This window comes from Aspergillus brasiliensis (assembly GCF_001889945.1).
Source record: "Aspergillus brasiliensis CBS 101740 unplaced genomic scaffold ASPBRscaffold_13, whole genome shotgun sequence".
NCBI classification, from domain to species: domain Eukaryota; kingdom Fungi; phylum Ascomycota; class Eurotiomycetes; order Eurotiales; family Aspergillaceae; genus Aspergillus; species Aspergillus brasiliensis.
The window spans coordinates 379,012-399,488 of record NW_027137454.1 but is presented as its reverse complement, the minus strand read 5'-3'; the positions used below and the strand labels follow the sequence as shown (position 1 = coordinate 399,488).

Here is a 20,477-nt window from a genome sequence, read left to right as displayed (position 1 = left end):
GTGCAGAAGCATTTTAAAGTATGTAGTAAACGTAATTATCAGGTAAGGGGTATCTTCCCATTCCACCTCAACTCACACAATCCAGCAGTATGTATATCACCCATCACCCCCTAATCCATCGACAACGAAAAAGTAACCACCAATATACACAAAGATGCAACTCCCATAACACCATAACCCCAAGCAAAATCCACAAAATCAGATGGAGAATATTATTCACTTCTCAGGACTTCCACTCCCAGCCGCACTCCCAACCGCACTCCCCACCACCGACCCCGTCCCTGTCCCCGTCCCCGTCTGCGACGCAGCACCAGCAGTACCAGCAGCACCCCCGGAGGTTGTTGTCCCATCCACCACCGTAAACGAAGCCTCTAACTCATCCAACCGTCTCGCCATGTCGTCCACTGCACAATACATATCGTATATCAGCGATGAACCAGTAAATTCCTTCACCCATAGAGGAAGGGTATACGTACACTTCCCAAACATCTCCCTCGAAACCCCATCGAATTTATGTTGTAGCTGGTCGAGGAGATCGTCCACGGCGGCGGAGAATTGGCCTTGCGCGTCGGAGTTCTATGGATATCAGAGATGGTTAGCTGTGCTGTTTCATAAGCGTTGGGGGTTTTTGCATTGGGTTCTAATGGAGTAGGGGGAGACATACTTGGGTTGAGGTTGTTGGTGGGGGAGGGACAGCTTCGGCGGTGGATTCGGACATTTTGTAGTTGGTTTATTGGGTTGATTTGGGTAGAGAGTGTGTATTTGGATTGGAATCTCTGTGGCTGTTGTTCTAGTGAAGGTGATTGTTTGGTGTGAGGTAGTAGTTTGGAGTATGGAGTATAGGAGGGCGAAACTAAAGTATAAGTTATATGATGGTGATATGCGATGGATGGCGATGCTGTATGCCGCATTGGGTTTGGTGCTATGGTCTTGGCATTGGGTTGGAAGTGGTGTGTGTGCCTGAGGCAATGATGGTGGTTGTGGTTGTGGTTGTAGATGGCTGTATAGAGTTGTGGGGTTATTATAAAACTTTCATGATATAGTTATGGTTGTTAGTATCTCGAGTAGGAAGGGATAATAGTGATAGACAAGTGATTGTTCGGTTGTACTGCACCTTGGAACTGCTTTCGATGACTGCATTGTCTTTGAAGTATATATCTGCCACTCACGTCCCGCGGAATACACTGTCCACCAGTAGCTGGCACTTGTTACTACTAGAGTAGTACCTTAGTATTAGAATACCTCTGTTCATACTGTGAACTTAGATGAATATAATAAACTAGTGTCTACGCCTACAACTAGTGTAACTAGTATGTACTATAGTAGCACCCTTCGTATCATTCTTCAACTGTTATCGACGCAAGCATAGTTCTATGCAGCAAACTGTCGGTGAGGGGTTGCGGAATATATAATTAACATGGGTTGTATGGCATATGGCATTGACAGATGCAAGGACTGATTGATGTCTCTATACATCGTGTTTGTGTCAGTCATATCTATGCATCTGCATGGTAGCTATGGCAATTGCAAGACATACAGTGGGGCTTAGCCATCGAATTGAGTCATATTTCAGACCCTCCCACTGCACTCACTCACTTGGTATCAAAGTACTAAGACAGTATGAGATATACCATTCCTAAACCCTGGCTAGTATATTGAAAAATGGTAGACACTGGTATTGTGGTTTCTAGGTCAAGTGCTTGTAAAAAGTTGAGGCACGTGTTAATGTCTGTCAATATAAAGTAGACAACCCTGTTGATATCATTCTGCAGATACTACTACTCACCTCGGCAAGAGCATACAAACAACTGAATGCTCATAATCCACCAGCCGAATTGGCATTTCAAATCGAATCACCCGCATTTAATCATGCCATTTGACCCGATTCGATCGATAGCCGATAGCCATGTCTGGTGGGCCAATGGCTGGCTCATCGGCACGACCCGCATGCGATTGTCACGGATACAACTAACTGTCCGATAACGTCGCATTCCACATATAAAGTAGTAATCTCCACCTCTTTATATGATTCCGTTCTATCCTTTAGTACTGACTACTCCTCCAATCTGACAACAGCAAAATGTCCGACGTTGGCCCTCCCATCGAGCTCCCCGTGCTGGACATCTCCAACCCCCTCGATCCAGAGGCGGGGAAGGCCCTTTTGGCGGCTGCCACCAAGTATGGCTTTTTGTATGTCGACAGCCGGGGGACTGATTTTACAGCCGCGGAGGTGGATCGTGCATTTGAACTGGTATGCCTGCCATAAGCTATAAGTATCATATGTACTAATATATTATTACAGTCTAAGAAGTTCTTCGCCTCCCCGGTAGAGGAAAAGGCTGCTTGTCGCATTGAACCCAACGTTCGTGATATCTCCACACTCTAGCTTAACACTTTAGATATCAACAACTAATAATACTCAGAACCGCGGCTGGTCCGGCATGCACTCCGAGACTCTGGACCCCGAGCACCAGCGAGTAAGCACCCATTTCTACCATAAACATAGTATATCACTAACCATCTCACAGACCGGCGACTTCAAAGAGTATATCCATCCACACCCACTACCACCATCACCCACTGACCATGAAATAATAACCAAATAGAGCCTTCAACTTCGGCGAATTCACCAGCACCAACAAAGCCCAACAACCCCTCCCCGCATCCCTATCCCCCCACGAATCCGAAATTGCTCAATTCGCCTCCCTCTGCAACAAAACCTGTACTCGAATCCTGACTCTCCTCGCCTTAGGACTCGGCGTAAGCAGATCCCCCACCCACTAACTAATTAATCAACCAAACCAAACTCCCATAACCCACACTCCACTAACCAAAACACGATAATAATGATATAGATTTCCCCCACATTCTTCACCACCGCCCACGACCCCACCAAAGGCCCAACAGGGAGCATCCTGCGCTACCTCTACTACCCAAGCATAACCTCGCCTTTGACCTCAAACTACTCCCACAAGAAGGACGTCCGAGCCGGCGCCCACAGCGACTACGGGTCCATCACGTTGCTATTCCAGCGTCCTGGACAACCCGGGTTAGAGATCCTGACGCCGGATGGGGCGGGGTGGGCGCCTGTTCCTGTCATTCCCACATCTTCTTCTACTTCCCAGGAGGGAGGAAGTGGTGGTGGAGGTGGATATCCCTTCCCACCTATTCTCGTCAACATCGGCGATTTACTCAGTTACTGGACGGATGGATTACTGAAGAGTACCGTGCATAGGGTGGTGTTCCCTGTGTCGGAGCAGCAGAGTCCCAATGCCCAGGATCGGTATAGTATTGTGTATTTCTGTCATCCGTTGGATCGGACGGAGTTGGTGCCGGTGCCGAGTTCTATTGTGGAGGAGTTTAGGAGGAGTGGGGGACGGAAGGAGGGAGAAGGAGTCAAGGTTGGGTTTGGGGGTGGGGCGGGGTTGTTGGAGGAAGGGAAGAGGGCGTTGACGGCGCAGGAACATTTGATGGCGAGGTTGGATGCTACGTATGGGTTTCGGAGGGATAAGGAAGCTTAGACTTAGGTTTACTTAGCCGAAGGTGATTGGTATATGATGCAGTGGTGGAAGTGTCAAGTGAATAAATACTAGATCAATAGCCACCGTCCAATTCATAGGAGGCCACGCGTGTATGCACAGGTTCCAAAGATGCACAGCCCAACTAACTGGCTAGGTCGGGCTCGACCCCAGCCCAAATCTTAACAACAAGCAATAGAGGTAATCACAATGCCCAAAGAAATCGCTCCAGAAAGATTGTGGTGGGGGAGGAAGGCGGTTCACAATGCTAGATAGATAGACGACTCACAAAGGAAAATCGTTGGGCGTCAGGACGGGAGGGAACTAGGGGCTTGAACAGTGACAGATAGGAAAGAAGATGGATGATGGATGATGGAAGATGACAGAACAATCCAAGCAAGAAGGTAAGAAGAAAAAAAGGTGCACGCATTCATGACCGCTAGTATCAATCCATATGACCGGGAATCAGGCTTTATGCCCCGCGTTAATCAAACAGGTGAGGAAATCGAAAAAAAAAATGTGATGAATAAAATTCGACGACATACAAGAGGTATCTTTGGGATGAAGAGCAACGCCGCCAGGTTTTGAAATGCCATGCACGGGTAGACGTGAAACCCTCGGAAACGAAACGGAATGAGGAAATGGTAACAGATGACAGATACGACGCTATGCAAGCCGATATGCATTAGAGGTATTAAACAGTTTCATGCGTTCATATCATGGTGTGGTGTGGCACCAGTGACGGTGGTACACCCACGCTGCCTTCTGGCAGTCTTTGCTGCAGTACTTGGTGCGCCGGCAGCGCCGGCACTTGGCAAATTGTCGCTGGAACTCCTCCCATTTGCCACACTTGTAGTATGCGCATTGCCGGATGCCGCCTCTCGACTCGTCCTTGCGGCAGAGATTCCGCATCACCACGCATGCCCAATATTGCATGTCCTTGGAGTGGTGGCGAACCGTGAACTTCTCCACCAAGGGGAAGATGTTAACATCGTCCGGAAGCAGGTATTCATCTTCTTCCTCTGGAGGTTCGATGGGTGATACTCCGTCCTCCAACATTTGGAGCTCACGGTCAACCTTGAGCTTGGGGACGAGGTGGGAATGCTGGAAGTAAGAGCGCAGGTTGCAGTACTTGGAGACATAGGCGAGTAGCTGCAGCGACATCAGGACATCTTCATCCTTAGGCATCGTTGTCAGGACGCCCTGGACCGCTGTGTTTGATCGGTCGCGCACATACAGCGAGTATGGGCTGGGAACAACAGCAGGCGAATTGGCAGTATTGTTGGCTTGCGTGGGTGAGAGGCCCAAGGCCCCGTTCGTGCGCGTTGCGTCGTTGTTGATCATGCTGCCATCCACGGTAGAACGGTGAGTGATGTTGAAAGTCTCGGCTTCCTGGCTTTCAGAAGTATCATTGACAGTCAAGTCGTGTGTGTTGGAAACGCCTTCCAGCACAGTTTGCCTGTCGCCGTCATCGTCGATCTCCATACGGTTTTGGATACCAACGATCGGCTCCGCGGTCTCTCCAGAACCCGGGTCGTCGCCCAAAGTCGAGCCCTCGCCATTTCCATCATCCGACTCACCGGAGGCCGATTGCTGCTGCCTGAGGGTAGGCCGTGGTCGGGCGGGACCGGCTTGTGTGTTGCTGCGCAGCTGCGCAGGACCGCTGGGGGTGGTTGGGGAGTCAGGCTGAGACGCAAGGCCGTTCTGGAAGCCAGGCAGCATGCTGGGGAGCCTCTCGGTGTCGCGCACGGGGCGCAGGCCGAAGCCATCGGCTGCATCCATGGGAGGAAGGGCAGTGGCAAGGGGCTGCATCGCCCGGTAGCGGTGAGCAGCATGGGCATAGCGGGTATCATTAGATCTAAGATTATGGGCATCCTGTCCGAAGGTGCTCCGTTCCGGAGGGGAGGTCACAGGCACCCGAGGGGACGATGTGATGTCCATGGCGTTGGAGTCCGAGGCATGGCTGTCTTGGTAGAAAGGAGGGATTTCAATGTGAGGCGGTGGCGCCTGGCGGCGAGAGGGACGTTGTTCGGTATTCGTCGATTGATCCACATACACTGGACGCGAAGGAGTGTCGCTGGTGATGGGGGCACCCTTGGAGTGGTGTCGTGAGGAATGTCTCTGACTTTCTGAATCCGCCCGTGCGCGGGCTTTCTCAACCACTTTAATATAGTTATCAAGTATGGTGGCAATCACGGGCACCATATCGGCTTCGACGACTCGAGTCCTCACACTCTCCGAGCCCCGCACACCAATATTGACAACACATTGGAAGGCGAGGCTCCACTTCCACATCTCCATCAAATCCCGACTCCGGCCCTCCTTAAGAATACATACCAGCCGTTCGATGCCACCATCGACGGTGAGAATATCGCGGATCCGGGCTGATGATGTGGTGAGGTAAGCCAAATGATTGAGTGAGTTGATGAGCGGTAGCGTTGATGTGCAATCCAAGGCACGCCGGTCGTAGAGGGTGGTTGTGATATTTACAGAGGCCTTGTTGACATTTGGGATGCTGAAGTTGACCTCCCGCATGGTGGGCGAGAGGATGGATATCTGACTCGGGATGAAGACCGGTCGACTGAGGAGGAGGATGTGATGGTCTCGATCAAGGGTGATGTACTCCAGCCCCTATGGTGAGATGGAAGATCGACGGTAGGAACGTGACCGGGGCGAAGAAGAAACGAGGAAAGGAGAATTGAGTCTGAGGCGAAATCCGTATCGATTATATTCCCGTCATCAAGTCTGAGTCAGATATACAATAGTAAACAAGGAGAGGGTGCTGTTGAGCAGGTTGATGGACGAGAGGATGGACAGGAGAACGTAGAACGATAGACGAGCGGCGTGAAAGGGGAGAGAGGATTGTTCAGGCCAAGACCCGGTCCGTCAGAGCCTGGCGGCCACGATGAATCACGGAAGGAGAGGAGGCGTCGAAAACGGGGGGCGAGACGCAGGGACGAGATTAGGGAAGGGAAAGACTGCGGGAATACGCCAAGTTAAATTGGATGATGCCGCGAAAAGGCACTTGAGGTTCAGGCGAAGGGTGAATGAAAATGGCGACCGAGGGGGAAAGTTGAGATCGAAAGGAGGAGGAGAGGAGGAGAGAAGGTCGGACTGGAAAAGCGAAAGCGGAGAGCGAACGCTGGCCGTGTCAGGCGGTTTCGTCCTCCAGGCTTTTTGGCCCGCCACCCTTTGCCTCTCTCACTTTCTGTCCCTCTTATTCTGTTTTCTTTCCTCCCCCCCTTCGGATTTACTCAAAAAAAGGGATCTTCTCCAGGTCCTTTGTCGGCCGGAAATTATATCTATCAACTTGGACCATCGCGGCACTGACAATTATGTGCGATATTTTGCCGCATCTTTGCGCCCTTACGACTCTGATGACCAATTCCTTCGGTGTTCTTCTGCCTTCTCGGGGTTTGCCACCGAATTCAGCATCCGACAACCTGACCCCCTTCTGACTGAAGATCTGCCTGGTGACTCTTTTTTGCTACACAGTTTTGAGATGTACTCAGTGGTATTTTCCCGAGTCGACCAACTTCATCCACAGTAATAGCACAGGTGTCGGTGTCCCCAAGGTCGCGCCGCATACCCATCTTTACTCGAACGGTCCCCATTTACCAGAACAAGCGGAGTCCTACGTAGATCCAGAAGCAATGACCAGCCCAAGCACCCACCGGTGGTCCTACATATGACCGAAGTGGTTAAGAACATTGAAAAACTCATCTTATAGTCTCTTTCTCGGCGTTGGTCACGGGTTACACCCCCCTTCATATCGCTGGTGGTACGACTACAACGCTAAGTCCCTCAGGTACACCGGTCTTCATGATCCTTAGGGGTTAACATCCCAGGGGGGGGGGGGCACAAGGGTGTTTATCTTATTGTATGGGACCGTGCGACATGATCGGTATCCCTTTCATATGGATGAGTGTTTCTGATTTTCAGTCATTATTGATAATTTGGTAATATCCGATCTATCTATCTTTCCGCTATCTCTATTTCCTAATAGGTGTCATTCGTTTGCTGGTTTTCGCCTAAGATAGTATTTACCCGCAGATAGAGATAGATAGATTGTTAGATACATCGATATGGTGATCATCAAAGCAGTGATGTCCTCGGATTCTGCTTAAATTCCCGTGTTATTACTCTGGCGGATGATATATTTAGATTTGCAGAATACTTGCTATAGTAGTACTTCACGTTAGTAGGAATCGGAGGAATCATCGATAGACACCCCTGCTAGAGTCCAAGGCTAACCAACCAGTCCTGGTGAAGAAATCAAGACCATCCTCACAAACGGCACGGGTCAATCAGTCAATCATTATTGTCCTTGGAGAACCTGGTAAGCAATCAACAAGCAAAGCGCCCCCCTTTACCCCTCTATCACAAAGCGCGCACAGACAGTCCCGTCACATTCTATGATTAGAAACACAAGGCACATCTAGGCGCGAACCGCTGCCGACAAGATACCCAGCATTGTAACCGCCCACGAAGAAGCCAATGCCGGTCCGGACGAATCACGCACGATCATGGAGCTTCCAGATACACCCACATGCATCGAGCGGGCTGAAGATGCTGCGAACTAGTCTGCTTTATCCCCCAGACAGTGTGCAGGGTTTAGTTTCATCGTCGATGCCGGTTCGAGTCCATGATTGATAGGACTGAGAGTCAGCCTTGACTATATATAGAACGACTTTTAGTTCGTGCAGGGGTGCTTCTGGAAGCACTGTCTTTCGCAGGAAGGCTGTAGCATCAAATCATGATGCGACTGCTCAATTGACATGCATATTATAGTATCTATAATTGACACAAGCGGCTAATTACTAGCCTATGCGTTCGAGATTTGTTGTGTCGGAATCAAACCACCCTGGTAACGTATCTCCGGAGGACTAGAGACAGCCGTTCCGTCCTTCTAGTTATTCTAGTTTTGAAATCATGTTCGCTAGCTAGCCTTGCCTAAATTGCTCTACTACTCTCTGTACCTTGGCGCTTCTTGGACATTTGAATTCACAGTTTGAAATTGCTACACTGCAGTAGCACAAGTGGTCCCCGTGAGGCGGACTATTATCTTGCGGTACATAGTTACTGCCTACTAACTAGTCGATTTGACACAGCCTCGGCCCGGGCATGAGGCGCTGCACCAGGCAGGAATACAATGTTTATTCCTGCAAAGGGATGATGTATTGCTTTATTAGCCTGCAGGTAGTAGTCATCTGCATGGAAAGGGCACTCTGCATGCAATTTCTAATTCAAGATACGGCGGGTCGTTACGATCTGAACTGCCTGAATGAGACCACTGAACAGTAGTAGTGCACTGACATGTAAGTTAGGAGTGACTGAATGCATATACCATTGCCCTTAGAGCAATATTTCGTGATGGAGGCAGTAGAGTCTGTGTGTAGACGCGAGAGGCACGATCTATTTAGGCAGGTGCGTATGTAAAAACAGCTCTGAAAGAATCCCGCGTAGACTCATTGTAGGCAGAAACAACAAAGGCTTTGGAGTTCCATGGTACATCTTACATGTCCAAGCCGTCAAAGGCTCAAAGCAAACTCGGGGGAACAAACATGCTGCGGATGGCAAGGCATCAGGGGACTAATTGCCTTGGCTAGACATTAATAAGCAGCAGCAGCTCCATTACGAATGCGACTAGACAATATCATTAATAATTTCGATAAATGAAGACCATCCGCGGAGGGGCATCGGATGGGCTAGTCAGGCACACTTTGAGCGATCCTCCTTCCAGTGGAGCGTTTTTCTCCAGGTGGACAAGCCGAACACAGCAATACCCGCCCCATAGCTGCCTTGCTATTGGACCTCCGGTCGATAGTCGATAGGCATCTAATTAGACAACAAGTGGTGACCAATTTCCCTTCCGAAGGTAGACCCGCCTCAACGCACACTGACCATGACTATCCATCTCCCTGCAAACCTCACGAGTCATTGTGCGCAACTCCTGTCTTTTGGACCTATTGTTCTTTGAGTCCTCTTCTCAAAAACGATCGGGAGTGACTGTCCTGGATAGCACTAATTGTGATGCATCACCGAGCATGAGCCTGCCGAACTTATGCCGTGATAAACGGAAGAGTTCTTGCAGCTGCAGTCGGCAATAAGATTCGGGAACCTGACGTAGGTGGATATTACCGGTCTCCAACACTATAAATTAAACGACCAGTGGGCATCTTCGCTTTGCGGACAAGAGTTGGCTCGCTGCCGCACAATGATTTACTCCGTATAAAAACCTGAGGAGCAAGATCCTACCCGGTCCGGCACATCCCCCAGCAGACAGGCCAAATTCCAGAAGCCAAAGCAAGTGGAAAGTAGAACAATAGTATTGTTCTTTGCGGATAACAGCTGGTTACTAAGCACTCAGTATGGAGCAACTAGTTAAATCTGCAACCACAATAACTAGCCAACAAGCGGAATGGAGAATAGCCTCTGACTTGCATTTGCCCCAGCCATCACAATAATCCATCCCCGCTTGGCTTTCGGCTCAACGCCTATCAAATCTGCACAATGAATTAATGCGGCATGGTATGCGCGGCATGAAGCCGAAGCTTGAGCTTACAGCTTAATGCATATATCTTGCGAAACCGGTTGAAAAGATACGACTTTAATAGTCTCGAAGGATGCAACTAAATAATCCACTAGTTATTCGTCATCACTTCTTCCGATCTGTCTTTGCAAGACAAAATCGGAAGAAATCAACAACCTGGTGCAATGGGAATCAAGATATTGGCCTACAAGGTCCGTGAAAAGGGTGATTGTTAGAAATAAAACCGTTGATAAAAGCAACATGCAGTATGAAGTTCATGTGGCATGAATCTTGAGTTCCGTCGGAGTCCCCATCCATCCCGGATTCGTTACGATTCTGCAGGAAGCAGGCAAATGAACCGTAAAGTAGACGTTATCTAGCTATGACCATGATCTGCAACCAGAGCATTCTCCTCATTCCTACCCGTTCAAGTAGGCTTGGGAGAAAGGGGGGTCGACTCGTGCAAGGCTTAGATGGACCGCCATTCGGCATGCAGAGCAATTCGCGTATTTTTGGTACCAATCCTTGTGGATATTCCAACCTAACTAAACGGCGATTCATGCAGCGTCGGACTTTGCCCCGTGGGCAAGGAAATGGAAGTCGGCAGATGTCAAGTGTCAACGGTAGAGATTATGTACTATGTAGTGTCTAGTGAACCCTGTCCTACCTGAACCTTCCATGAAGATTCCTTCAACTGCTGGAGACTAGTCGATAGATAGATACTATCTACCTCTCCTATGAGGGTCCCCTATTTCAGTTTGCAGGAAGACCCGGAAGAATAATCCCAACTAATTCGATGAAATGGCCCCCCTTTCAGAAATTCCCCTGTGGTTTTCGCGTCCCGAGCACCTCCACTTGTCGGTGATCTGACCAACCAGAGCAGGATGGCAGCGGAAATTCTCCACTGGGTTGACCAGGGTGTAGACCACTTTTCCCCCTTAGTGGCCTTAATGGGGGGACCTGGGACCATTTGGCGGAGTACCTACCTACCTGGGCACTTCGTACTTGAAGCTAGACTACTACTAAGTACTACCTAATACTGGTCGAGGTAGTTAGTGCCTTTCTTCTGCGGTCTTCCCCTTAAAACCTGCAAGAAAGCTAAGTTACCCCTAGGTAATGTAATGGAGAGAACAAGATGGACCGGTTGAAATTGACCCGGCCAGTTCTTCTGCTGGACTGGCCAATCAGGGGTGGCACGTTCCCTTTCTGGTGAATGAAGGGCCGGCTGGGTATTGTTTCGTACTGTCATCACTCATCAGTAACTTAAACCTCCACCGGATTTGGCTTTTTCATCAGGAGGCTCCGGGCCAAGGCTCCTCTTTTCTTCTCTCCGTCTCTCTCCCCGATCCTATTCCTCCTGGAGAGAGGAGCTCCCCCTAATTAACTAACTAACCGGTTCTCCGATAATCATCATCTTCTGCTTCTCCTCCTCCTGTCCAGTCTTATTGTTGTGAACCTCATCGGTGGCAGTGTTCTCGAATAATTGGTATTGTTTCACCAGCCAGGATCACCAGCCCATATAATCGCTGCTTACCACCGCCGCAGTAGTAGTAGTAACATCAATCCAATCTCATCTCATCTCATCTCATCCCTCTTATCCTAATTCTGGTCCTTGTGGTCTTGTGTACTCCGTATTGTTGGCGTAGTAGTAGTAGTCCGCGGTCGTAGTCCGTACAGCCGCGCCTAGTAGCAGCCATCAGAGCCCCGATAGGTAAAGGCACGCTTTAGTCTGGTGAGGCCATACATCATTATTATTGGCGCTACGACGGAGTTACTACGACCACCACCCATCTTAACTGCTTGTCATCAACTGGATTTTTCCCTGTCCTTTCCCTCTCTGGCCCTTCCGTCCGTTCAGGCTCCTCTCTCTTCCCTCTTCTCCCCCCTTTCCCTCTCTTTATCGTAATTTTAATTTCTTTTTACCCTTTCCAAGATCGTATCCTATCCCATCCCGATTACCACCTCGTGCTCTCTCTGCTCTAGTAGTTGATTGCTTGTCTGCTTGCTCAACTCACTCACTCACTCACTTACACCCAAACCCACCCCCTCCTTCCCACACACTACGTACTAACTAACGTTAACTACAACTTCTCTCCCCCCCCTGCTGACTTAAACGCCCGAACCACCTCACCATTGCCCCGGGTCGAAACTTTCTTTGCTCTCGCTCGGTCGCTTCCGCCGTGCACTCGCTCCACACCCAATCAACCCCCCTCCTCGTTCTCTCTCTCTCACTCTCTCACTCACTCCCTTCTCCTTCCCTCTCTCTCTCTATTCCTCTCCCCCCCTACCGCCCTCTTCCCGCACCCACCCCCCATCTCGCGGTTCTTTCTGTCCCCTGGATCTCACGACGCCGCCGCCCGCCGTCAACTCAATTTCTTCCCTTCAGGCTCGTCCTCCGTTTCACAATTGACCTCCTCCCTCTCCAGGGGCTCGTTCCGTCAAGATGGCCGACATGTCCGGCGAACAGATGCAGGCTAAGATTACCGCGGCCAGGCGCGAAGCTGAAGGCCTGAAGGACAAGATCAAGCGCAGAAAGGATGAGTTGGCCGATACGACTCGTACGCATCCCTCTCTTCCCTTTCGCAACTTCATGGTCTCTCCTCGGAATGGGGGACAACAGTCGTCGTTGTACTGTCGTGATTGGCCGTGTGTTTCGATTTGCTGACTCTGGTTCCTTCTCCCCTAAACAGTCCGTCAAGTCGCGCAGAACCAAACTGAAACCTTGCCTCGTATCGGTATGAAGCCCCGGCGGACACTCAAGGGACATTTGGCCAAGATCTACGCCATGCATTGGTCGACCGACCGCCGTCATCTCGTCTCAGCCTCTCAGGACGGAAAGCTCATCATCTGGGATGCCTACACCACGAACAAGGTCCATGCGATCCCGCTGAGGTCATCATGGGTGATGACCTGTGCCTACGCCCCGAGTGGAAACTACGTCGCCTGCGGTGGTCTCGACAACATTTGCTCCATCTACAACCTCTCCTCTCGCGAGGGTCCGACCCGCGTCGCGCGTGAGCTCTCCGGACACTCCGGCTACCTCTCTTGCTGCCGCTTCATCAACGATCGCAGAATCATCACCTCTTCCGGCGACATGACTTGCATGCTGTGGGATATCGAATCGGGCTCGAAGGTTACTGAATTCGCTGATCACCTTGGCGACGTGATGTCAATCAGCATCAACCCGACAAACCAGAACGTTTTCGTTTCGGGCGCTTGTGATGCCTTCGCCAAGCTGTGGGATATTCGTACCGGAAAGGCAGTGCAGACTTTCGCTGGACACGAATCCGACATCAACGCCATCCAGTTCTTCCCCGACGGAAACGCTTTCGGAACGGGTTCCGACGATACCTCTTGCCGCCTGTTCGACATTCGTGCGGATCGCGAACTCAACACCTACCAGGTAATGCTGGCAATCTATATCGCGAAATCATCTGTGGCTGACGAATGATGTTTCCAGAGCGACCAAATATTGTGCGGTATCACCTCCGTTGCCTTCTCCGTCTCTGGCAGATTGCTGTTTGCTGGTTACGATGACTTCGAGTGCAAGGTAACACCTGAAACAATTCCCAATCAGCTGTATTACATGGCAACCGACTGATCTTGATTTTACCTGCAGGTCTGGGATGTTCTGCGCGGAGACAAGGTTGGATCCCTGAGTGGTCACGAGAACCGCGTAAGCTGCTTGGGAGTCAGCAACGATGGCATCAGCTTGTGCACTGGATCCTGGGATTCCTTGGTAAGCTTAGCCAGAGCATCACTATTTTTGACCGGGCTGTGCAGCATGCTAACCGTCTTTCGTCTTACAGCTCAAGGTCTGGGCTTGGTAAAAAAGCAAAACGAACAAAAACAGCAAAGATACCCTGTCTCAGTCTTTTGCGACGTCCTCATTCCAAGTTTCACTTTTTTTTTTTTCCTTTTTCTGCGCCACTAGGCTAAATGTCCGCCATTGTACGATAATCTTTTTCACCGGGAGCAAACTTGTCGCCCTTGCTCCATAATGTACTATCTCGGAGTACCGGCAAAGTTACCAAGAAACGAAAAATCACGGGGCAGTCAGGGTGCCTAAGCATGTCGGGGTTGGGATTCTGCCGCCTTTTCCCAGCTGGGTGTGACGAGAAAGAATAAGAAAAGAAAAGAGCAGAATGCCAACAAGAACCGACAATGCTCCGACTACTGGTGCGGTGGGTTGTAATAATGCTATTGATGTTTGAGACCTCGGGATCGTTGCACGGATATCAGTGCGTTGCTGGGTAAGAGGCAGCGCATCTCACATGTCATCTTTCGAGCTTTGAAGATTTGCGGGCCCCTGTTCATTTGTATTCGCGGGCTTGACTTTCTACTTGTGTTCTTTTCTTCTGATCTCGTTCCTACTCCTACCCTTACTAACCCCGTCCCCCCCACTTTCTCGACTTGTTTCTTTCTTCACTTCCTCACCTCGATTACTACCATGATCGAATGTTCTTCTTCTCTTGTTCTTTTCCTTCTCTCCCTTTTCTTTTCTTTGACCTTTCTTACTCATCATCTTCTGTACCTTTTTTTTTTGCGGGTGACGGATGGAAAGGGAGGGAATGTTTCCGGATAGGCCATGACGTTTTTCCTTTGACTCTTATTGCGATCTCCTTCTGTTACTAATCATCAGCCTACGTCTTGAAAGTGTCGGTTGTGTCATTTGAGTGTTTTCAAGCGGGCTTTTCCTTTATATCTGGTGTTGAAATCGACCATGTTTCCAGCAAATCTTTCCTTTACCCCTCCGGGGGGTTCGCCCCACGGTGTCATGTTCCGCGGCACTCTCATGTCCCGGCCTGGTGGTCAGCCAAGGTGTGGCAGAAAGTTGTTAGGCAGCCACTAGTACAAATGACAGGCAATACTTTTTGGAAAAGCACAATCCTCTCTTGGAACACCCGTCCTTGTTCACACGGGTCCATCCTGCTTGGGTAGGAGTAGCTGGGATAGAATTGGAATATAGCAGCTGGGAAAACCAGGGAGGATGTCCACGATAGATAAAAGGACGCCGGGATCGCTGGCAGCGGCCGAGCAGTCACTCCTCCAGGCAGCAGACCAGTGTACGCGGGATATTCCAAGTTATTAATAGTTCCCACACGCGTGGGGTCGGTTGATCTATCGCCCTATGCCAGGATGCCTATCGACTTAGTACTTCCGTACTGTTCTCAGGATGAGGATCTGCCCGCGGAAATGAATCAACGAACAGGGCAAGGCAACGACTCTCCATACTCCACCACCTGGGATGGGGCCAGAACAATAGGTGGTAGGTACGGGATGACGCTGTGTGAACCGGTTCCAACGGCTGGGCGAGCTTTCACTTGGAAGGGCCAGAACTTGGGAAACCATTGTCCGGATCTCGCCCGACGGACGGCGGAGCCACTGGATCTGGGGGCCCTATCCATTCCCAAATCCCAAGAGATGTGTCACTCAGTGTCTCCACAGTCCACACAAAGGGGCGGCCAGCGCGGGCGATGCGCAAACCGTTAGGATGATCCAAGGTGAAACGGTGAAACACGTCGAACGCAAAGTCTATTACCCAGAAGCGGTGTTGGGGGGGATTCCTTGTTGGGGGTGGGTTGCGAAAGGACTTCTTCTCTCTCTCTCTTTTTTTTTTTCTTCTTTTCCGTTGATGGGCGATGAAACACTTCTGATGCGATAGATAGATCCACTGGGGAGCTGCCAGTTGTCTGGGCAAAGAAGGATGGATCCGAATTTCGGAAATCCAAGCAAATGGCCCCTCTCTTGTGGAGTTTCATCCTTTCGTGTCTTCCAGCACTCCACGTCATCAGTCGTGTGAGCGTTGAGTTGGGATGTAATCACACGATGCGCATTGAAGGTTGGTTTGGGGGAAAGGATGGAAGAGCACCAGGCAATCCCCCAAGATCGTATAATGTAAGCAGCGAGTTAGCCAGGTAACTAGATAAGTGTATTCTATACGAATCCAACAATTATCGAACATCAATATCTCAGCCAATATTAGCTCAATCATGATAACTCCTTAGTTGGAGCTATATATATACTTCAAGAACTATATATATCTCCAAGAGTAATATAATGTGAATTATAACACCTATAATAGTAGTCCAAAAATAAAATACCCAAAGTACAGTGTAATATATATCACTTGAAGACATCCTGATATCTACATGATTATAAGATTCATATACTAAGATTAGATACATTCTAGTATATCCATCTCTTATTTTAAATCTAATTTTATATATTCTGGCTATAGTATTATAGCTCAAGAATTACTAGATCAGTATAGAATACAGAGATGGCTGACTGGCTTAGTTACCTGACCGACTCGCTTGCCGCTGACATTGTAGGCTCCAGAGATTCAAACACTCATTCTACCTTCTACGGTGTCTATACCACACTTTAGCACCAGGTTACTTGACCAAGTATACCATCAACATTGCCTAATACTCTGGACTGCTCTCTATCTATCACCGCTCATCATAACACCACATAGAAAGAGCTCCCAATGACCAGAGCAACTTCGGGCCGACTATCCCAAACATAAAACACTAGACTTTATACTCATCTAACAACCTTCAACTCACAACATAATAATGCTTACCTCTCTTAAAAGCCACTTCACCCGCCCCACCATCCCCTCCGTACTCCTCGTTCTCAGCAACTCCAGTACCACAATCCACATCCTCCATCTCCTCCCCGAGACTGGCGGCAGCACCATCGAACGCCTCAGCCTCACATATCCCAGTACTACCACCACCTTCCGGCACCGCGGAGCCAGAGAGCAGGCACGCGAGCAGATCGGCACAGTCACACTTTACGTTGGAGATGGCGAAACTCCCTGGGTCTTCCTCAACGACGTTAAATCACGGATCCGTAAGCTCCTGCAACAGCAAAATGATTCCAAGAGCTCGAGTCAGCTGCAGACGACAGACAGTCTTGAGGAAGTGGTGACTCAGCTAGTTAAAGATGTTCTCCAGCCTGCGGCTCTTGATGCAATTCATGCAAGGCGGGGGCGGGATCGCTCGATGAACGCGACGCGGATGTATTCTGTTTATGTTGTTTATATCTTACGCTCGGATGCGAGGAGGAGCTTGATTGAATTCACGAGCTTTCCTTGATAGGGATTGGGGGTTGGCTGATTTTATGCTAATGGATTTGCTCAAGGCACTGTTAAGTTAATTATTGAGTATGGGGTGTAAGAATGGAGCAGGTAGATAGTATGTATCTGTTGTAGATGCTTGTGAGTATAATGATGATTTATTGGCTGGTGGGTGCATAAGCTAGAGTATTGATATAAGTGCTGCTGATATTCATTATAGGTCTGGAGTCTTCTTTCTTATACGAAATTCTTGATACTCAGTCGAGAAAGTTTATATGGATGGCTTTGTCTTTTGATGGTGGATATTCCAGATAGTCCTTATTTGTATGTGCTAACATCTGTGAGCTGTCAGTCCATTAGCACATCCTCTAGTCTGAAATTTATAATATCAATTAGGAAGTAGTAATCGGAATTTGCAGGAAGAGGCGGCGGCAATACTGAAATAAACACATTCTATACAATCACCCCGAAGGCCTATAGGAAGCAGAGAGCAGCTATACAATTTCAGAGCAAGCACAGCCAATATCGGTATCAATTCAATCACAAGTCAAAGTGATCTGCAGTACAAAGAAAATAAGCTTGGCGGGTACAGAAGAATGGCCAGATCACGGTGGAATTGCCCAAATAGCAACCGGTCGCTGAAACACTGGGTGGGAAATGATGCCGTAAACGGCTTCACTGGCAGCCATTTTCGGCGTCAACCCAACATCTGAGTTAACCATTCGGTTCAATTCCTACCCTTGTTGATTGATTCAAATCCTAGAAACTAAGTGCATAATAATAAACCAGTCAGCCGCACCATGTTCTCAGCCATTGGGGCCTCAACCATGGCACCCGGGCAACCGAATAGATGAAATGGAAGGTTCTTCGCGGCTTCTTTTCCCCGGGGGCTGATCTCCGATTTCTGAAACACCGCCCCCTTTTTTCCCAGTGGCTGATCTGCACAATTCGGGCAGCCCGTCCGTCTGTTCTCAACTTCTCCCTGCCATCCTTCGGGCCTCGATTGTTTCATCGCCCGCCACTTCCTTCCATCAGCCTCTCCCTCTCTCCGTCTTTTGCCTTTCCCTTGGATCGACTCTCTGGTTCTCCCACTCTCTGAACCTAGGAGAAGCGCAGAAAAGGAAATAATCCCAATCCTGAAACGTGTACTAACTCTCTCTGGGCCACGTCCCTCTTCCCCCCCTTTTATTTCGTGTTGGATACGACTCTTCGTCACTGGTTTCGCTTCTTTTCCTCCGAGTTTCATTCGCTCCCCCCCACGGCCAACTGTTCCTTACCAGGCAAAATTTTTCTGAATCTAAAAAAAAATAAAACTAGGCGCCTAGGGTCACCCCATCGTTGACGCAGATCAAGGCGCAGCCAAGCTCTAAGAATATCATTGTCATTATCATCGTCTTCGACCTTGTTTTAAATCCCAGAACCCCCCCGCTTCCTCCTTCACGATGTCATCTGCTCAAGACGAATTCAACCAACTCATAAACAACAACCGGGAGAAATTCTCTGCCCATCCTGAGGACCGTGACGACGACTCGGTTCACTCCTCTGACGCATCCTCCGACCACGACGAACCCCAGTTCTCCGACTCCGAGGACACTCCCTCTGCCATGCACTCCCGCAACCCCAGCAGCTATCGCGTCCCCAACACCGTCTACGACGCCAACACTGGTCCCAAGGGTGTCATTGCCGATGCTCAGGCCTTTGAGCGTGCTCGCAAGAGCTCCTTCCGCAGAACTCTCCTCGGCGTCGCTGGTCTCGATCGCTCCCACCACAGCAAATCCGTCAACGATGACGCGACACTCCTCCAGAACTCCTCCCCGCCCGATGGCTCTTCCGCTAGTGATGATGAGGAACGGTTCCTTCACCAATGGCGCGCGGCCCGCATGCAGGAAATGCAGGCTCGCAGCCTGAGGAAGCCTAGCCCCCGTCGCAAGTTGTACGGGTCCGTGGATATTGTCGATGCGGTGGGATACCTCGATGCTATTGAGAAGGTCACCTCCGGCACGGTAGTAGTCGTCTGCGTTTATGACCCAGAGGTATGTTTTACCCAATTGTACTAGTTGTCGGGAACTGTTGTCGCTGACTCGATGCTTCTATAGTCCACAACCAGCAGCATTGTGGAAGATTGTCTCAACACCATTGCTCGTCGTCAACCCGCCACCCACTTTGTCAAGCTCCACCACGAGATCGCCGAGATGGACCACATTGAAGCGCCCGCCCTGCTAGCATACAAGGACGGTGATGTTTTTGCTACAATTGTCGAGATCCTGAGACAGATCCCGAAAGGTCGGAGCTGCAGCGCAGACAGTCTAGAAGACTTGCTCAGATCGTACGTCACCTTCATCCCTGTTTCTCTTCTGCCAAGAATCAAACCACTAACCTAATCAAACAGATACCGTATCTTGTAAACGAACAAGCACTCTAGAAACGCAAATCATCTCTCTCCTACTCACGTTCATATGACAACAATAATGTTCTCTGCACGAACACTTCAAAATGCAGCAAAGCGGGCGTCCAGGTCATCTCCATCATCTTTTCGTTTTTTTGCATCCTCGATTGGCCGGCAGTATGTTTTTGACTGTTTGTTACTTTTCCCTGCTTCCCTTTTCATTTGTTCGGGTACATGCATGCATATAGACGGATCTACAGTACATACGTTATAGTACTACTGGTGTTCAGGCAGGCAAGGCTGGGCCTTTGATTTTACTTGGTTCATTGTTTTTGCTTTCTGACCTTGAGCTTGAGATATCCAACATGGTTCTTGGTTTCGTTTCCTTTCGTATGCCATGATGTGTTATTACGCGAGACCAACTATCTATTTACTTACCTGGATCTACTGCTCTTAAACATATCATCGATATCCTACTCGCGTAGCATACTTTTTCTCCGCTCTACGTATCTGGTATTACAACATCCATTAGTATCATATATTAGTATCATATAACCAAACCCCAAACGATCGAACCATACACTTACCGAACTCATAGAAGTTCGTAGTAGAATACCCCACCAAAGCTACCTCTTATTTAAACACCCAACCCAACCTACTACATAGCCTGAGCAGGCAAGTAATTAAGTATTCAAAATCGAATTTGCAAATGCCCTCATCTAATAATTTCTGTTTCGTCTTTTCTAGAATCTTTTTTTTTTTTTTCAGTACAATCCCAGATTGTTTCCCCTAATCTCTTTCCCTCTCTCCCTTTCTTCCTCCTTCTGTTCTGCTACTTAGTTATTACACGACTATGATTATCCATCAATCAATCCATCTACCTTTTCGAATTCTTCTTTCTGTTTTTCTTTTCTTGGAGTAGTAGAAAATGATACAAACGTGGGTAGGTACCGG

At 49.2% G+C, this 20,477-nt stretch overlaps 6 protein-coding genes across 6 annotated transcripts; 4 read left to right on the top strand and 2 right to left on the bottom strand.

Annotated features, from left to right (window-relative positions):
• Positions 1 to 135: 135 nt before the first annotated feature.
• On the bottom strand, positions 136 to 858 carry ASPBRDRAFT_47150 (heat shock factor-binding 1 family protein). The gene is made up of 3 exons (XM_067625793.1): positions 665 to 858; positions 477 to 576; positions 136 to 404 (listed from the first exon to the last, which is right to left on the bottom strand). Exons 1-3 carry the CDS (start codon positions 716 to 718, stop codon positions 217 to 219), a joined length of 342 nt encoding a protein of 113 aa, XP_067475455.1. The 5' UTR covers positions 719 to 858; the 3' UTR covers positions 136 to 216.
• Positions 859 to 2,080: 1,222 nt separating this feature from the next.
• ASPBRDRAFT_185070 (putative oxidoreductase, 2OG-Fe(II) oxygenase family) lies at positions 2,081 to 3,930 on the top strand (the record flags this gene model as incomplete). Its single annotated transcript, XM_067620036.1, has 6 exons — positions 2,081 to 2,251; positions 2,303 to 2,362; positions 2,424 to 2,477; positions 2,529 to 2,545; positions 2,607 to 2,760; positions 2,856 to 3,930. The coding sequence occupies 6 exons, from the start codon at positions 2,081 to 2,083 to the stop codon at positions 3,519 to 3,521; spliced, it is 1,122 nt and encodes a 373-aa protein (XP_067475454.1). The 3' UTR covers positions 3,522 to 3,930.
• Positions 3,931 to 4,235: 305 nt separating this feature from the next.
• Positions 4,236 to 6,053, bottom strand: samB (MYND-type zinc finger protein MUB1; the record flags this gene model as incomplete). The annotated part of the gene is made up of 1 exon (XM_067621317.1): positions 4,236 to 6,053. One exon carries the CDS (start codon positions 6,051 to 6,053, stop codon positions 4,236 to 4,238), a length of 1,818 nt encoding a protein of 605 aa, XP_067475453.1.
• A 6,440-nt stretch (positions 6,054 to 12,493) lies between these two features.
• On the top strand, positions 12,494 to 13,880 carry ASPBRDRAFT_58241 (WD40 repeat domain-containing protein; the record flags this gene model as incomplete). The annotated part of the gene is made up of 5 exons (XM_067627870.1): positions 12,494 to 12,608; positions 12,741 to 13,453; positions 13,511 to 13,600; positions 13,670 to 13,789; positions 13,860 to 13,880. The coding sequence occupies 5 exons, from the start codon at positions 12,494 to 12,496 to the stop codon at positions 13,878 to 13,880; spliced, it is 1,059 nt and encodes a 352-aa protein (XP_067475452.1).
• Positions 13,881 to 16,413: 2,533 nt separating this feature from the next.
• On the top strand, positions 16,414 to 17,449 carry ASPBRDRAFT_47147 (uncharacterized protein). Its single transcript, XM_067625792.1, has one exon. The coding sequence runs from the start codon at positions 16,632 to 16,634 to the stop codon at positions 17,154 to 17,156; it is 525 nt and encodes a 174-aa protein (XP_067475451.1). The 5' UTR covers positions 16,414 to 16,631; the 3' UTR covers positions 17,157 to 17,449.
• A 658-nt stretch (positions 17,450 to 18,107) lies between these two features.
• Positions 18,108 to 20,004, top strand: ASPBRDRAFT_185060 (phosducin family protein). Its single transcript, XM_067620035.1, has 3 exons — positions 18,108 to 19,170; positions 19,234 to 19,463; positions 19,527 to 20,004. The coding sequence occupies exons 1-3, from the start codon at positions 18,580 to 18,582 to the stop codon at positions 19,540 to 19,542; spliced, it is 837 nt and encodes a 278-aa protein (XP_067475450.1). The 5' UTR covers positions 18,108 to 18,579; the 3' UTR covers positions 19,543 to 20,004.
• Positions 20,005 to 20,477: the final 473 nt, after the last annotated feature.

Bases quoted from the DNA above. Each gene is read 5' to 3' on its own strand.
- ASPBRDRAFT_47150 (XM_067625793.1), bottom strand. From the start codon at position 718: ATGTCCGAATCCACCGCCGAAGCTGTCCCTCCCCCACCAACAACCTCA. The intron at 577-664 runs GTATGTCTCCCC...TGATATCCATAG, and splicing joins CACCAACAACCTCAACCCAA to AACTCCGACGCGCAAGGCCA. The intron at 405-476 runs GTACGTATACCC...TGTATTGTGCAG, and splicing joins GAGGGAGATGTTTGGGAAGT to TGGACGACATGGCGAGACGG.
- ASPBRDRAFT_47147 (XM_067625792.1), top strand. From the start codon at position 16,632: ATGCTTACCTCTCTTAAAAGCCACTTCACCCGCCCCACCATCCCCTCC.
- ASPBRDRAFT_185060 (XM_067620035.1), top strand. From the start codon at position 18,580: ATGTCATCTGCTCAAGACGAATTCAACCAACTCATAAACAACAACCGG. The intron at 19,171-19,233 runs GTATGTTTTACC...ATGCTTCTATAG, and splicing joins TCTGCGTTTATGACCCAGAG to TCCACAACCAGCAGCATTGT.